The 18,601-nt window shown below is 34.9% G+C and overlaps 1 protein-coding gene across 1 annotated transcript in view; it reads right to left on the bottom strand.

Moving 5' to 3' along the window:
- NAD-ME1 (NAD-dependent malic enzyme 1) overlaps nt 1–18,601 on the bottom strand; it is a 54,818-nt gene that overhangs the window by 12,996 nt on the left and 23,221 nt on the right. Inside the window, exons 6-9 of the mRNA XM_068623744.2 lie at nt 16,023–16,083; nt 9,636–9,739; nt 9,448–9,531; nt 4,181–4,287 (exon numbers count right to left, since the gene is read on the bottom strand). Of these exons, the coding sequence (XP_068479845.1) occupies nt 4,181–4,287; nt 9,448–9,531; nt 9,636–9,739; nt 16,023–16,083 (356 nt within the window). The remainder of the gene's footprint in view (nt 1–4,180; nt 4,288–9,447; nt 9,532–9,635; nt 9,740–16,022; nt 16,084–18,601) is intronic.

The following is an 18,601-nucleotide window of genomic DNA, read 5'->3' as shown; positions in this document are numbered from 1 at the left end:
CTGAGAACTAATAAAGAAAGACTGTTTCATTTCTTCACCCTCTGAAGCTGAGAACTAGTAAAGAAAGACTCTATTTCATGAGAGGTGACATCTTTGGAAACATAGACTTTACGACTTTGAGGGTGATAACATTTGTACCTGTTTTTGTTGGGGGCATAACCGATGAAGACACATTTGATGACGCGAGGATCTAACTTACCCCGATAAGGACTACGAACATGGACAAAAACAGAGTCAAAGAAAGGATCCTGAAGACTAGTCAACATGGGAATAGAAGGATAGAATGTGATCATAAGCTGAATAGAACCCGAGAGGGTAATCTATTAATCAAATAAGTGGCAGTACGACTGCTTCCCCCAGTAAGATCTAAGAACAAACGTTTGGAAAAGTAAAGCTCTAGTAACCTCAAGGAGATGACAATTTTTCCTTTCAACAACCCCATTTTGTTGAGGAGTGTCCACACAAGTTAATTAATGAACAACTCCATTTTCCTGAAGGAACTTGGAAAAGTTTTGGTTCACATATTCTCTTCCATTATCAGAACGCAATCTCTTAATTGAACTTTCAAATTGTGTTTGAACCATTCTGTAAAAATTTACAAACAAGTGAAAAACTTCAAACTTATCTTTCATGAGGAATATTCAGGTAACCCGAGTACAATCATCAATAAATAAAACAAAGTATTTTGCACCTGAGATATTAGGAATAGGTGAAGGTCCCCATACATCTGAATGAATAAGATAAAAAGGTTTAGAGCTTTTATTAAGAAAAGTTGTCTGATGGTGTTTAACAAACTGACAAACATCACAATGAAAAGACTCAACAGACACTTTTGTAAATAAAACAGGAAATAAGGACTTTAGGGGACAAAATGGAGAATGATTAAGACGTCTGTGTTGAAGCCGTATCTGAGAGGATGACCAAGATTCACGACCTTGTTGAAGATTAGAAGTGTGTGCCTATAGTCTAGCACACTTTTTATTTTCTTCATCTTGTAAATAATATAACTCGCCCTACTCTTTAGCAATTCCAATAGTCTACCCCGTGGCAAGATCCTGAAAAACACAATGGGAATGAAAAAATACCACTGCACAATTTAAATCTTGGGTAACCTTTTGAATAGACAAGAGGTTATTGGATAGTTTGGGAACATGAAGCACATATTTTAAAGGAAAGGAAGGTTGTAGGTGGATGTTACCACGACCAGTAACAGGGGTATTGGAACCATTATCAATATGTTGGTTACCAGATAAAGCAGTGTAGAATGAAAAATAAGAGGAATGAGGTGTCATATGATCAATAGCACTAGAGCCTATAATTCAAATATTTGCAGTACTAGAAGCATTAAAGGATAAGAAACTAGAACTCTTACCACTCATAGTTAAGGAACAATAGCTAGACGTCTTACTAGAGAGTCCATGAGAACTCAAAACCAACTAAGCTTTGTAGATTGGCAAAATTTGGTCTCATTCACACAAAAAAGTTCGTTTTTGGTGGCGGTCAAAAGCGGTCAATGGCGGTGGCAGTGACGGTCAATGGTGCAAGGTGGTGGTCAATGGAGAAAAGAGAAGGAAAAAAAAAACAGTTGCAGCAATTAAGGCTACCAAAAAGAAAATAATAATAATTGCAGCAATGAAGGCTGTCTAGAAAAATAATTGCAGCAATAAAGGCTGCTAAAAGAAGATTGCAGAGCTCCCAGGATCAGGAGCTCTGATACCAAGTTGAAAAAAATAAATGGAATGTATTTCTGATGTGATTTACAAATGTGATTACAGTTTCAATTTAAAGATTGTTTACAACTTAATTAAGGAAATAAATAAAGGTAATGAAAGCAAGAAATAATGAGTGATTAAAGTTGTACAAATCAAATCACTAACAAATCTATCCTAATAAATAGAGAATGAAATTTGCACTTAATTATAGAATAATTCTCCTGATTCTGCAACAAAGAGGAAAGAGTATTATCATTAAATGAAAATTCTTCATCTCAAGCCCAGCCAATACCGGTCCAGCATCAGGCATATTCCTTTTTCTTTGAGAGGAACATGAATGATAGGTTGTTTCATGCGTAATTTACTTTGTAAGGAATTTCAACTACTTTTTCTAACTTTAAGCTTTGTTATTCCATAGTTATTAACGTTTTAATTAAATAGTTTAATAGTTTATTTTTTATATATATTTAAATTATGTGTAGTAAATAGAAAATTATTAGGAAAAAAATATTTTCAATATCCCCATAGTAATTACGAAAAAATATATTCAGAATCTACCTATTTCACTTCAGGATATTACTATTTCATTATTTTAAAAGGATTTCATTATGTTGAAGTCAAATGATAAGAATGTAATTGGTATGATTGTTATCAATAAAACAATTATTTATTTCCTTAAATAGTTCAAGTTAGTATCAAAACTTCTATTTTGGGAGTCCTATTTCTGCTACCTCAATGAAAACCGCCATCGTCATTGAAGTTAGTGGTGGGCTAGAGAGGTGTGCCCCACTTCGGCTAGCACAACACTAGTAGGTGCATCATCAACAAAGTTGCCACACACCGTCACATGCAACCACTAGTATCAATGCATGTAGCTCATGTGTCTTTCCTGGAAAGCCCACTTGCTGCCACCATAGATAGGGTCATTGAGATCTCCTGAGCCCATTTTAAGAGTCAATGATGTCTCACTTGACTTCGATTTGAGTAAATTTATATTTTTTGGTTCCCAAAACCTACAAGGAAAACCTATGTTAACCGTTACATATCTTAAATCACAATTTCTTTTAGATATGAAATTTAATTGGAAAGCATTTTTATATATTGAAATGAGCCTAATGACTTTGATTGCTAGAAATAGGATTTAACTAATTAGTTGCTTTACATTTGACAATCTCAAACCAAGATCCTATATTAAATACTTCAGAGATTGATGTTTAGTAATGGAACTTAGAATCTAGCTATTGAGGGATTAATGGTTAGTGCTTTCTAGCAATAAATTAACATAAATGGACGATAACTTATCATTATTCTTAAAAAGTGAATTTAGGTCTAACTCAACTCTACAAATTGACTTGTAAGGTGAGGTATGCATCCACTTATATACCATAATTTGACTATCCAGTCGATGTGAGATCTCAATTAAGTGTAAATGATTGAAAGATACATGAGAGTTAGGTTTAGTGTAATTCCATCCTAAAACTTTATCATTGTTTAAATTTGCAGATCTCCAATAAATTTGTGAGATCTCCAATGAGTTTATTTAAATTTTGCTTCTCAATTATATTACCGAAATAAATTTGAAATCAAGAATTTGTGAATATATTTGCGTAGATTTTCTATTACTCAAATAGATATAAATTTTCTATATAAGTGTTTGACTGTTTTGACAGTTTTTCTTTTAAGCACCGACTGAATTCCCATTTTTTTGTTCATGTTTAGTTTTTCATTGTGAAGGATATCTTGTCCCCTAGAAAGAGTAAGGAAAATAAGACATCCTTCTTCAATAAGAAACAAAAAAAATATCACAAATAAAGGCTACTCAAATCTTCAACATATTTGTTGGAGAAACTTGCATAAAAAGACAAGTACTTTAATACCAAGGAGAAGCCAAACACCTAATATTATCAGAAAAGAGTTGTCGTCCCATAATTTTATTTCCTATGAAACCATGCATCTTAAAAGAAATACAAGTCACCTACGTCAAATCATCAATTTTAGAGGTGATAGATAGCTTAAGTAAAAAAAATAACCTAACAGAACTAGAGAGAAAGATATAGAGTAAAACTATACTCCAATAATTTTGTTTGCTAAATCTAATGGTCACCTTGCAATATCCGTTCATGGTCTCTTTGAGATCCTTAAATCCCTGGTTTACAACAGAAGATTATGACATTTAATTCATCTAGTTGATCGCAACTACAGCGAAAAGGTCTGGCTGTTGTTATGTTCTCTTCAAAGTTCTCAAAGCCACTCTATCAGTAACAAGTTTGGCGCATATGATTTGTTTAATCAGAAATGTTTCCACAGTTTTCAAGTGACAGAATATATCAATCTATTATGAAATTCTTTTAGATATTATAGCATATGTTTCACATTTGAATATATATCTGAATAATTTGGTGAGCAGAAAACTATTAGATTAAATCATAAATGTTGGGTCATTCTTTCCTTTCACAAGACTAACTAACCTTCCAGCACCAGCAACAACAATCTTCTGCTTTGGGAAGTCAATCATCGGTCTTCCTTGCGCCCTTACAGCACCTAGAAGTCCAGCAATAGCAACACCGGCTGTTCCCTGCATGGAGAAATTTGCAGCATTAAGAAAGTGAAACGATCATGATAGGGACTTGATATTATGAGGTGTCTAAGACCCACATAAAGTAGGTATACAAAGTCAACAGATCTAAATGAATAAGAAATAGTATTTATGGCTACGCAAACCATTGAGGTATGATACTTGGTAGGGCACTTAAGTTTGGTTCTTCCCCTTTAACAATTATCTTTTAAGGGAGAGCACTCCATGTTACATAGCACATCATCATAGTCCTTTAAAATATATTGAAGGACCATTGTCTACAAATATTTCAAATTATGGTACATTTCATAAACAATCAAATGGATCATATGAATTTTTGTTTTCCAAAACAAGGAGCAGCAAGCCTATATCTAAAATACAAGCCAGTACGTAGAACACCAAGTTTTGTTGCTAAATTGTTTGGTTAGAAGGTCATTCTATTGATATCTTCTAGGTGTAAAACAAAGGGGTCCATCCCTAAACTCTTTCCCGTGAACTAGGGTAAAGTTAATAGATGGATCACCCTTTCTTGTCCAGGAAGGAAGTGGATCCCAAAACAAAGGTTCTAAGACTCAAGTAATATATGGCCTATTAACTTATTGAGCCTTTCTTTGGTTTTCTCACCATTCTTAAACTAGAGTTAAGTACAAAATAAAATAATTGCTACTTTGTTAATGTAAATATTGTGCCACCTAGGGACATTTTTGCTTACCTGGCACATCTTATATTGTTTTATCAAAAACTTGGAGTTAGAGTATATGATCAAATGAAAGTTGTATTTGTCTTATCTTATCATTTCGTTTATTTTATTTTTCCATATATATATATATATAGTTGAAAGAAGAAAATTGAATATATTTCTGAATGTATTTACAAATGTGATTATAGTCTAAACTTATAGACTATTTACAACCTAATTAAGGAAAGAAATAATAGATAATTAAAGCTAAACAAATCAAATCAAATCACCAAAAGATACTAAATCTATCCTAATAAATAGAAAACAGAATTTGCACTAATTATGGAATAATTATCTCTTAAGTATGCAACACCCCTCCTCAAGTTGGTGAATGTATATCTATCATTCCCAGCTTGCAAGTAAGATCTTTGAAATGTTTTATGAGAAGCACCTTGGTGACCATATCTGCCAATTGGAGTTTTGAAGGAATGTACTCGATGACTATGACATCATTATCAAACTTCTCCTTAATGAATTGTCGGTCTATCTTTACATGCTTTGTTCGGTCATGTTGAACTGGATTGTGTGCAATACTGAAGACAGACTTATTATCATATGACAAACCCATAGGAGCTTCATATTTTATTTTGAGGTCATCAAGTATGATCTTCATCCATAATAGCACACAAACCCATTGAGCCATGACTCTAAAATCTGCCTCTGCACTTGATCTTGCAACTACATTTTGTTTCTTGCTTCTCCATGTCACCGCATTTCCACCCAAGAACATGCAATAACCTGTGGTGGATCTCCTATTAACAATTGATCATGCATAGTCAGCATTATTATATACTTTTATGGATAAGTTTTTCCCTTTTTTGAATAGCAATCCTTTCCCAGGAGAGGCTTTTAAGTACTAATAATTCTATTTACTGCTTGCAAGTGTCTTTCTTTTGGATCATGCATGAATTGGCTAACCACACTAACTACATAGCCTATTGTCTGGCCTAGTGTGTGATAGATAGATAAGTTTTCCCACAAGTCTTTGATATTGTGCCTTTTCCACCTTTGGCTTTCCTCATCATTCTCAATCCTATGATTTTGCTCTATTGGCACTCCATTTGTCTTACACCGCAACTTACCAGTCTCTTTGAGGAGATCAAGGGTGTATTTTCTTTAAGAAATAAAGATGTCCTGTCTAGAGTAAGCAACCTCTATCCCAAGAGAGTACTTCACTTCCCAAGATCTTTCATTTCAAGTTTATTTTTCAATCTCATCATCACCTGCAATAATCATATCATCTACATAGACCAAAAGTAGAATGAGTTTACCATCTTGAGAATGCTTCATAAATAGAGTATGGTCACCTTGGTTTTGTCAAGATCCCAAAGATACCATAGCTTGAGTAAACCTTCCAAACCAAGCAAGAGGTGCTTGTTTAAGACCATACAGGGCCTTCTTAAGTCTGCACACCTTATTCCCTTCATTAGTGACGCCATAACCTGATGGAATCTCCATGTATACTTCTTCCTCCAAGCTTCCATGCAAGAAGGCAATTTTAACATCAAATTGATGCATCTCTCAACCAAAGTGCACTGCTAGGGAAAGAATAATCCTGATTGTATTCATTTTTGCCACTGGAGCAAAAGTTTTCTTATAATTGATCCCATAGGTTTGGGTGTACCCTTTTGCAACCAACCTTGCCTTATACCGATTCAGTGAGCCATCAGACTGATACTTAACCTTGTATATCCACCTACAACCCACTGCCTTCTTATCCTTTGGTCTCTCTACAATCTCCCAAGTCTCATTTCTTTCTTATGCATCAATTTCTTCATTTATAGCTTGAATCCATTTCTCATCTTTTAAGGCTTCTTGTACTGATGTAGGGATTCTGATAGACTTAATAGGTTAAAGAAAACTTCGATGCCGCATAGAAAGTTTTTCTGTAGACAAATTGGGATATAGGATATTTGACACAAGATCTTTTTTCTTTTCTCAAGGCAATAGGTAAATCATATAGGTTAGGTTCAAAAATAGTATTTAAAGTGTCCTCAAGAGTCTCACGAATATGAGTTCTTACCTTCGATTCGGAAAATTGAAGTTGTTGTTCGACCAGGACGGGTTCTCGTGGCCTTCGTTGATATTGTATCCCAAAATATTTGTCCTGAGTATTCTTCTTTGGTAATGATGTTGGTGCAAGGTCTTTGTCATCCTCCCTAAGAATGAAATCCTACTATTAATCAAATAAGTGGAAGTCAAATTGCATCCCCAGTAAGATCTAAGAACAGACGTTTGGAAGAGTATGGTTCTAGTAACCTCAAGGAGATGACGAATTTTCCTTTTTGCAACCCATTTTGTTAAGAGGTGTTCATACAGGTTAATTGATGAACAACTCCATTTTCCTTAAGGAACTTGGAAAGGTTTTGGTTCACATTCTCTTCCATTATCAGAACGCAATCTCTTAATTGGGCTTCCAAATTGTGTTTGAACCATTCGGTAAAAATTGACAAATAAGTGAACACTTTGGACTTATCTGTCATGAGGAATATCCATGTAACCCGAGTACAATCATCAATAAATGAAACAAACCATTTTGCACCCGAGTTATTAGGATTAGGTGAAGGTCCCCCCCATACATCTGAATGAATAAGATCAAAAGGTTTAGAACTTCTATTACCATTGGGAAGAAAAGTTGTCCGATGATGTTTAGCAAACTAACAAACATCACACTCATGGTTAAGGAACAATAGGTAGATGTCTTACTAAGGGAGTCCATGAGAGCTTAAAACCAACTAAGCTTTTGTAGATTGGCAAAATTTGGTCCTGTTCACAAAAAAAAAAAAAATCTGCCGAAAATATTTTCTGGCGGCAATTTCCGGCAATTAATGGCAGTGGTCGGTGGTCAACGGTGGCAGGGGTGGTCAACGGTGCAAGGTGGTGGTCAATGGAGAAAAGAAAAAAAAAACAGTTGCAACAATGAAGGCTGCCCAGAAAAAGTAATTGTTAGGTAATTTGCAATCACAAATAACCCTTGATGCCTTCTTCTATTTTAGTCATCATCCTTATATTCCTGGGACATCCTCAATAGGTTTTCCATTATTTTGTGGTATCAATCCTCCAATATTTAAACTCTAGAAACTTATGGCATGACCTATTGCAATCATAGATAACTATCAACGCCTTCTTGTATTTTAGCCATTATGCTTGCATCCTTTGTGTGACATCCTTATAAATTTATCCATAATTTTGTAGTTCAATTCCTGAATATTTAAATTTAGAAACCTATGATATGACATTTACTCCCATTTTTACTTCCAAGTCATGCAAAAAAACCCTTTGTTTCCAAAGTCTGTCTCCAAAGCTAAAGTTTAAAGCAGTGTTGCTAAAGTTTAAAGCAGTGTTATTGATATCGGATAACGGATCATATCGGAGACCCAATAAATCCTTTATAAAGTTAAGGAAACCATAATGGGTTATGGCAGAAAGTGATGTGGCAGAGATAAAAAAAAATGTGATGTGGATTGCAGTAAGGATAATGTTTTAAATGGGCCAAAAATAGGCCCAAAAAAACCTAATTTTAAGTAGGTTTTGAACTCTTAATTAGGTTTAACAATTCATGTAGCCGCAGCACATTCAAAAATTTATTTGAATAATTAGGGTTTTATTAGTTTAAAGTTGGAATGGGCCAATGGCCCAAACTTAAATTAAGTAGGTTTTGAACTCTTAATTAGGTTTAATAGCAGACGCAGCTGCAGCACATTTAAATTTTATTTGAATAAATAGGATTTTAGGGTTTTATTAGTTAAAAGTTGGAATGGGCCAAAGGCCCAAACTCATTAGGGTTTTTTCAAAATTAGGTTTAGGATGTTCTATCTTCTTCATGTGCCGCCGGTCTCTTCTTCATTTTCTGCCACCGTCGCAGCGTGCACCGCTGCTGTCACAGTGTTTTTCTCCGCCTTTTTCGATATTTCCGTTTTCCGTTAGCATCTCGAGATGCCAAAAGCGGCCGCCATGGCGCCGCCATAACCGAAAAGTGATTACACTGGTTTAAAGTTAACTAGATGTCCTTTATTCCTCAATAAAAAAATTATCCCGAAAAAAGCATGCAGCTAGGGATATTCTATGTCCCTCGTATGCACATAAGACTAGATTAAACAAATAAAAACTTAAGTTCAGCCTTAACGTATTGATAGATATACATCTAATTTAGATAATATGATCAAAAGCAGCTGACTCTTTACTTTGTTTTATTCTATTTTTTTGGAAAATATTATCAATGGTTTCCATAAATTTTAATGCATTAATGACTAATGAAATACTTATATAGTCACATTTATTAAAAGCGAAAAGTGATTCAGGAACATCATATACAAAATTCCCGAGTACAATTAAGAATTAACAATATTTTCCTAAGAGCACTAATAGCCTCCTGTTAAAAACAACTGATGTTATATGATCCAATATGAAAGAAATTCTACCTGCACATCATCATTGAACATTCTGTAGGTACTTCTGTACCTCTGTAATAACTTAAATGCCCATTTGCTTTGGAAATCTTCAAACTGTGCTGGCACAAAAAGTTAATAGCCTTGTAAAAAAATTAGCTCTGTGAATAAAATGCAAAAGTAAATCATGCTCTTTTTATTTTAAACTTTAATGTAAATACCTGCACAATCACATTTGGCCAGCGAGTAAAAACAGCCTCCATAAATTCATCAACAACAGCCAGATAGTCATCACCATCAAGTCGATGTTGCTGCAATCCCAAATCTTATAAAAGAAAATACCAATCATGTTTCGTAGAGTCAACTCAACTCAGTTCATTTATAAAGTTTAAGATGAGAGCTGATATTATATGTGTGTGTGTGTGTGTGTATATATATATATATATATATGAATGAAACAACAGTAGGCATATACCATAACATAATGTTCTTTTGGTCCACTGAGTTACACAACAACAGTTCTTAAAGACATCAAACCACTAATGGTGCCAAGGAATTCTGGAAATTTGGTCCCTGACCTGCTTTTAGAACCTTTTTAACCATGTGGTTGGAAGCTCAACCCTTAGCCATTACCTCCGCATTCTTCTAAATGAAGAATTTCAGCACAGGTAATGAGTCTATTCACATTACAAGCTGAAAGGGATCTTGCGTGAGGAGAAGGTTGACGTATAGAACCATTCATAGGATTTCTAAACCTTGATTTGATGAAGAAAAACTGATAGTGATAGAACACAAACTAATAAAATATAATATTGAGCACTGAAATCACACACAATACAACAATACACGAGACAAAAGTCTCATAAAGCTAGTATTCCCAATTTAAAAATAACTACACACTTAATAATTAAACAACATACTATCACCTATGTACTAACTGTCAGCTGTTACTCACTAGGCATAACAGTTATCGTGCAGATCCCAATACAGATTTTTTCTAATATAGAATTGCTCATATAGAATCACTTATTTTCTATCATACATAAATTAATTGCCTCCAGTCCATTAATGGATCTTTTCTAAACTAGGATCTAAGTTCCCACATCCTGTCTGCTGAAAAATAAGCCTTGTTCTATTGCTTAATGTAGGTGTTGAGAAGAAAGAGACCAAGGCATGTGATGAATTTTGTGTTCATATTCAGTTATCTTATTTTAGGCTAACAACATAAGTATAGAATCAATCTAATTGATCTTGATATCATCAACATACCCTAATATCATCCTTTACTACATCTATAGGATTTTAATATATCTACTAAATTCTAACACTCCCTCAAGTTGGAGCATATAAGTCATGTACACAACACTTGTTACATATTTAGTTAATCCATGAACCATAGTGACTTGTGAATATATTTGCTAGTTTATAAATTGGAATTGATCAAGCTAGTAGATATTTCACCAGACATAACTTTCTCTTTAACCAAGTAATAATCAACTTCAATACGCTTCGCCCTTTCAGTGCACAATGACCTAATTATCACATATAACTATATAACCACCTCAAAACTTTAGTTCGTGAAGCAACTGTTTAAGCCATAAAAGGTCTTGACTAGCCACAACAACAACTCCATACTTTTTCTTCTACATTGGACCTCATAACAACAATTTGTTTCTTGCTTTTTCAAGAGAAGGTTATCTCCAACAAATATGCATAAAGAAGAGGTGGATTTTCTATCAATGGGGAGCCCACCCGATTGCTTCAAAATACCCCACAACTCAAGTGCGTCCCTTGTCTTCATACAGAAGACCCTCTCCTAAAGCTCCTTTGATGTATTGAACAATACCAATCATGTTGTCCCAATGTTTCTTATATGGAGAGTTGAGGAACTAACTAAGTACACTTATTGTAAACGAGATATTTGAACGAGTAACAATTACGTAGATCAACTTCCCTACCAATCATTTGTACCCTTCAAAATCTAGAAGAGGCTTCCCTGATTTGACAAGTGTTTAACATTAAGATCCATTAAGGTGTCAACTGTCTTGGAATTTAACACTCCTGTTACTTCTAGAATATCCATTACGGATTTCCTTTGCGATATGATGATCACATTTTTGGGATTATGCTACTTATCCCCAAGAAATAGATTAGTTTGTTTGCCAAGATTCTATGCTTTAAAATGTTTCAAAAGATGTTGCTTCACTTATCCGATACCATGATCACAATGTCACCAACAAAAATAACCAAATTAACGCAACCAGTAGGTGAGTGACGCTAGAAGGCAGAGTGGTCAACCTCGCTCCAAGTTGTACCAAATTGTTGAATCACAGTACTACTTAGCTATACGAGAGGAACAGATATATATTGTCACACACGGATATATAATATATATAAATATGTATATTTATATAGAAAACTACCACTAAAGTAATGATTACAAAGACCTTTAGTATCTTATACACACTTGTAATGACTACAAAATCTTATAACACAACAAAATATTTTCTCCTAACTCAACGCTCCCCCTTAAGCAAGTGCATGGATATCTATCATTCTCAGCTTGCATGTTGGATCATGAAATCGTTACATACGAACACCCTTTGTAAACAGATATGCAAATTGAAGTTCATGAGACAAAAGAAGAGGTGATAAAGCCACTATCTAGTTTTTTTTAATGAAGTGTCAGTCTAATTTTATGTGTTTGGTCTTGTCATGTTGAATTGGATTTTGAGCAATGCTAATAGCTGATTTATTATCACAATAGAGACTCAGGCTCTTCACATTTCATTTCAAAATCAATCAAAATAGTTTTCAACCATAATTCACACACTCCTTGTGCCATAACTCAGCCTCTGCATTCGACCTTACAACTACATTTTGTTTTTTACTTCTTTAATTAACTAAGTTTTCACCCAAGAACATACAATATCCTGAGGTGGTCCTTCTATTTGAAACAGACCCTACATAATCTACATCGATATACACCTCCATATTTAATTTTTCATTCATTGAATTATTTTGTTCACAACCTGTAACTGTCACTCTCTTGGATCATTCATGAATTGACTGACTACCTCACAACATAACCTATGTTAGGTATGATGCGGGCCAAGTAAATGAGTTTCCCACAAGTCTATGATATTGGTCTTTAATCACCGTAGAACTACCTTCATCACTCCCAATTATATGGTTATGCTCTATAAACATTAGTGGTTTTGCAATCATTCTTGTTTCTTTGAGAAGATCAAGACCACACTTTCTTTGGTAAATAAAGATGTCTTTCCTCGAGTAAGCAACCAAAGAAATAATTTAATTTTCCTAGATCCTTCAGCTAGAGCTAAGCATTGGGATAGTAAATAAACCCGCACCCACATGTATTATTCGAACCCATCCCAACTTTGACAAGGAATACCTTGCATTGATCGGGTACGGGAATGGGTAATACGAATACCCAATTTTTTAAGTTAGATATAGAGACGAGGTTGGATATATTTTGACCCATTCCCATTTTAAATTTCTAATACACCTTTACTTTATTATGTATCCTAAAAATCTTATTTTCACGATTTTCTTTGCTCCTTGGTTTTATTTCATTTGAAGAAAATCCTTTCACAACAACCTTGATTTCATCATATTAAATTCTTTTAGGGCATACATTCAATCATTTCTACTCATTTTTAAAAAAAAAATTTGTTGTTCTTTTTTTGTCACGTAAGAATGTCGGACTCTCAATTTCGAGTGTTCAATCGCGTATACCACTAGTTTACTAGGTAACCTAAAAAACATCACTCTTTTTTTCTTTGGTTCTGAATTTCATTTCATTTGAACAACCCTTCTTTCGTTGCACAATTATAATTCACTCTCTCAATGATTTGACTTGTTCGATAATCCACCAAGTGCACTTCGAACCCCAATGCATTTCCCTTTCAACATTTGCAAAAAACATAGATGTTGTAGCTCTTGTGGAATTTCAATTATAATAATTGTTTACGGTTTTCTATAATTATTTTACATTTATGCAATTATTATTTTTAGATGTAACGGGCTTAGCCCATGTCTTTTTCCTTTTTCTTATTTATAAATATATAACCCTATGTGGTTTATACACACAAGGGATAATACTTAGGCTTCTCTTAATTTAATTTTACACAGTATCCAAAGCTAGGTTAAATACTTGTATTCCTAGTGAACCCACCATTCACCGATGCTAATCCTCTATCACCACTATAAGGTCCGACAACACCTTTGTTCAAATCATCCAAGCTAGGTGACTACCACACTGCAAAGATCATGGTGATCGAAGCACCAATGCACCCAAATCCACCTCTCCAAGCTTCGTCATCATCGCCACTTTTGGTAGTCTGTGGCAACGCGTCAGACCTTGTCTCCAACGGCAACCACTAGCGTCATGCTCGCCTTGTCATCCTTTTTTGATCATGTTGATCGAAGTTCATTTGGTTTTTAGGTTTTTCTCTCTCATCCTCAACTATGGCCTCTTCTACTGCCACTAGGTCTAATTCGTCTATATATACCAATCTTGTTAATGTACATCTATCTATTGACAAATTGGATAGAATTAATTATGATACTTGGGCATCAAACATTAAACTATGGCTTAAGAGTCAAAGTTATGTTGATTATCTTACCCATAATGTGGTCACTATTGTTGGAAATGAAGCTTCTCAATTGTTGAAATTGATGCTCATATATGCATGGTTCTCAAGTCTATCATTCATTTATCACTGAAACATATTTCGTGCTTCTGAGACATGTTTAGAGGTTTGGGAAGAGGCAAAACTATTGTACACCAATGAAACTTATGTCTTTATGGTGTTTGTCAAAATCTTTTCAATATTGTTGCTCCCAAACATCTTGAAGGTACAATGGCTGAATATTTGGGTAAAGTTCATGCTCTTCTTCACAATTTCAAAGAGTTATTGCCTCTTCCCTCCACTCTTTCTCGAGAACTCGTGCAAAGGTTAAAGTTTGTCATGTTATTCATATGTTTGTGATTAGATTTTGGGATCCTGAGTTGTGCTTACCTTTACTTCCACCTGTTGAACACTTTTTGCGTGTGACAGGTAAGCCAACCACTGATATACCTCCTTTAGTTGATGACTCTTCCACTTTGGTATCTCAGCATGGTGATGGAAATCACTTTCGCATGTCGGGCAAAAGGTGTCACAAGGTGAACATTGTTAGAAGCTATCCCACAAAAGTGACAACTGTTATGCTTTACATGGTCTTTCCCCTTGATCTGCCACAGTTATCCAAGCTGCTCCTTCGCAATCATCTACTTTGGGTCCTACTTCATCTGATACTTTAGGATAGTCTACTATTTTTAATGAATTTCTCAAATGGTATGAGGATCAAAAGCTTTCGTTGAGAACTGGCATTTTAGTTTTGCAAATGAATAAGAGTTTTCTCCTTTCCATGTAACTTTAAGCAAGTCTCCTTAGTGTAAGCAGATTTCATACAATGAGAGCACCAACAATCCCCCTTTCATTTTGAGTTGAGTTAGACTTTCCTAGGGTTTGAGGTCCCAAGTTTGAAAGCCTTTCCAAAAAAATAAGGCAGCTCCTTAAGTGAAGGGGTCATTCATCATGACCATTCAATAAGTCTCCTCACCCTAGAAAATGTGGAAGACTTCAGAAAGAGAGGGAATTATTTCTTTGCCAAGAATTTGTGCCCTAACAAATCCTAATAAGAACTTCAATATTCATGATCGTTCAATAAACTAGGTAAGAGTGGCAACAACCTTGCTATTTTTGAGTCTCAAATTCTTATATTGGTCCAACTTGATCCACAAAACATTCAATATTCCACAATATTCTGCAACATAGAGAGCATCTTGTTTGACACCTAAGATCTTACTTTCTAACTCACAACAAGTAGAGACGTCGTACTACATGGAATACGTATGTCCAAGGTCTTCCCAAATTTATTGGGAACTAGTATAGAACATATAATTTCACTAATCTTTCTAGTCATGGATCCCTATAGCCATGAGATAATTTGAGTCATAATCATCCCAAATTTGAAAGTAAAGGTTGTTTTGAGAAATGGTTTGTCCTTAAATATGGTTAAGCTTTCTCGTACCCTTTAATGTGCTTCTAATAAATTGAGTCCCCTGAAGATGATTTTGACCATTAAAACACTTATCATCAGGAAAATGTGGAAGATCAGCATTGTTTTATGGGATTGTCATGCCAAAAAGAAAAAATTTCTTTGTTAAAAAAACATATCAAAAGTAAAAGGAGAAAACAGTAACATGGTGTAGTAAACATTGCTCTTTCAACAAAGAGACACAAAATGAGGCAAAAGAACCAAACAGGGGTAGATTTAGAACCGCAACAACAGGCAAACTCAATGGTTCTATATCTACCCGTTTCTAATATAGAATTGTTAATATAGAATCAGTTCTTTTCTATCACATATATACTCCTAAATCAAATAATTAATTAACTCAAATTTATTAATTGGTCCTTTCTTAACTAAATTGGATCTCAATTTTCATCTATGGACAATATTTTAATGCAATGATGTGACTTCTATATATGTCCCATACAATACTTTCATTGAATGCATAGAGAACTAACACTTACATAAGGGGTCTTCCAGTAACTTCTCATTGTTAGTACCAACATCAATCATCACAGGAAGTACCTATTGCAAGAAAAAGAAAAGTTTCCCAAAATTGTTCAATCATGTACTATCACTGTAGAAAAATGGTGTAATACATAGTATTGTTTGTTCCCAAGATGAATACAAACATAGTTATTAAAAGACAAGCCATCCAGGCAAGAACAAAACAATTTCAACATTATTGTCATGCTACCAGAAGCCATGGCAAATTTACCGTTCAATCAAGCACAAAATAATGGCACTCCAATAGAAGAACCATTTACTAGAATGAAGGGATTTTTTTCATAATTGACAAATTTCTTTAATATACAACAAACAAATTAATAGGTTGGGTAGGATAAGGTGTCAAAATCCCATGATTTATGCTACAATTAATGTTTCCCTGTACATTTTTAATTACATAATTAGGAGATTTAATTACATTACATAATTAAGGGAATCAATAGACTGACAGTATATGTCATTTATTGTACAAGATCATTGATCCAAAATTGTAGAGATAGATTATATCCATCATAAATTAGGATTCTAAGTTATTAAGTTTTTGTATTCTATTTCAGAGCAATTGCTCCTTTCTGGATAATATTAGAAAAAAAATTTGACATGGTATCAAAGCTCTAAAATCCTTGGGAGACTGAGTAATCTCTTGCACAGCCTGCAACACGACAACCCTTTCTTTATTCCACAATATTCATTCTAGGCTTGCATTGGCATACTTCAAACCTTAAAAATATTTGAACTCAAAGAACCCTTAACCAATTAGACAATTTGGGCAATGTTCAACTACAGAATATTCAACCAAGCCTTAGGCTTAATCGAAAATATAACCTAAAATGGTCTCTTTTCATCCATACATTTTTAAAAGGAAAGGGCAAATTAGGTCATCTCATGGACAAGGCAAATGTAGTTGTACTATCATGGTTGTGGAATGTCAAGACACCAAGGTGAGTGATGCTTACATGTTTATGAGACAACTAAGGTATGGGATAGCAGTAAAGCAAATCATTACAAAGTTGACAATGCTGCCCAAATATATGAGATTAAGATGGCAATCTCTGATACAAAACAAGGGAATTACTCAGTCAATGAGTATGCCCATACACTACACAATTTATGGAAAGAGTTATGTTAGATATTTAATATTTATGTAATGGGCTCAACCCATATGTTTTTTTTCCCATATAAACATACCTCTCATGTGTTCAATATACACAAGGGATTTACCATATTCTTTCTTTTCCTTTAATATGGTATCTAGAGCAGAAGGTTAGGGTTGAATTTTTATTGGTGAACCCACCGTTCACTGGAATTTTCCAGCCACCGCCCCACCGCCTCGCCGAAGCCGCCACTCTCGTCGGAGCCGGACCGCCGTCAGAATCTTCTTAGAGATGCGGCCAGAGCCTTCATCTTTGTTGTTGCCGCCAATTGACCGATCACTAGATTTGTCCTTATCCTATATGGTTTCTTCTGCCGCCACTGTGGCTTCTTCTGCTACCACTGCGGCTTCTCTTCCGCTGTCATTATGTCGGATCCATCCAATTATACTAATTATGTATATGCTCATCTCTCCATTGACAAATTGGATGGAACCAATTATGACACTTGGGCCTCATATATTAAATTATGGCTTAAGAGTCAAGCTTATGTTAATTGTCTTACCCGTCCTAATGTTGCCAAAAATGAGGTTTCCTGTTGGTTGAAAATTGATGCTCAATTATGCATTGTTATCAAATCTACCATTCACTCATCCTTAAAAAAAATTATCGTACCTATGAGACATGTTCAGAAGTTTGGGAACAAGCAAAATTATTATACACCAATGATACTCAACGTCTTTATGGTGTGTCCAAATCTCCTCACAGTTGTTGCTCCCAAATGTCTTGATGGTACAATGGCGGAATATCTGGGTAAACTTCATGCTTTTCTTCATGATTTTAAAGAGTTATTACCTTCTGCCCCCACTCCTTCTCGAGAACTAGAACAAAGATCCAAGTACTTCATGTTATTGGGTTTACATGGCCTTCCTGATGATTATTCTCATGTTCGTGATCAAATTTTGGGATCTCCTACCATAACCAATTTTACTTCCACTTGTTCTACCCTTCTGTGAGTGCTAGGTAAACACACCACTGATATAACGCCTCATGTTGATAACTTTTTTGCTTTAGTCTCTCAGCATGATGATCGTAAGATGATCAAGATAACATTGACTCTTAAGCCATAAATTAATATATGAGGCCCAAGTGTCATAATTGGTTCTATCCAATTTGTCAATGGAGAGATGAACATTGACAAAATTAGTATAAATAGACGAATCCGGCATAATGGCAGCGAAAGAACTCACAGTAGCAATGAAAGCGGAAGAGGGAACGGAAGAAGCTATAGATGACAAGGACAAATCCAGTCACTGGACAATTGGCGGCAGCAGCAATGATGAAGGCTCTGGCAGCGTCTCCAGCGAGATTCTGACGGCGGCTCCTGCGAGATTCCGACGGCAGCGGATGCAACAAAGCGACGGCGGTGGCAGCTCTAGCGAGGC

Source organism: Phaseolus vulgaris, chromosome 10, assembly GCF_051622355.1.
Source record: "Phaseolus vulgaris cultivar YP4 chromosome 10, ASM5162235v1, whole genome shotgun sequence".
NCBI classification, from domain to species: domain Eukaryota; kingdom Viridiplantae; phylum Streptophyta; class Magnoliopsida; order Fabales; family Fabaceae; genus Phaseolus; species Phaseolus vulgaris.
Note: the sequence above shows the minus strand (reverse complement) of the source record. Positions and strands in the feature narration are given on the sequence as shown.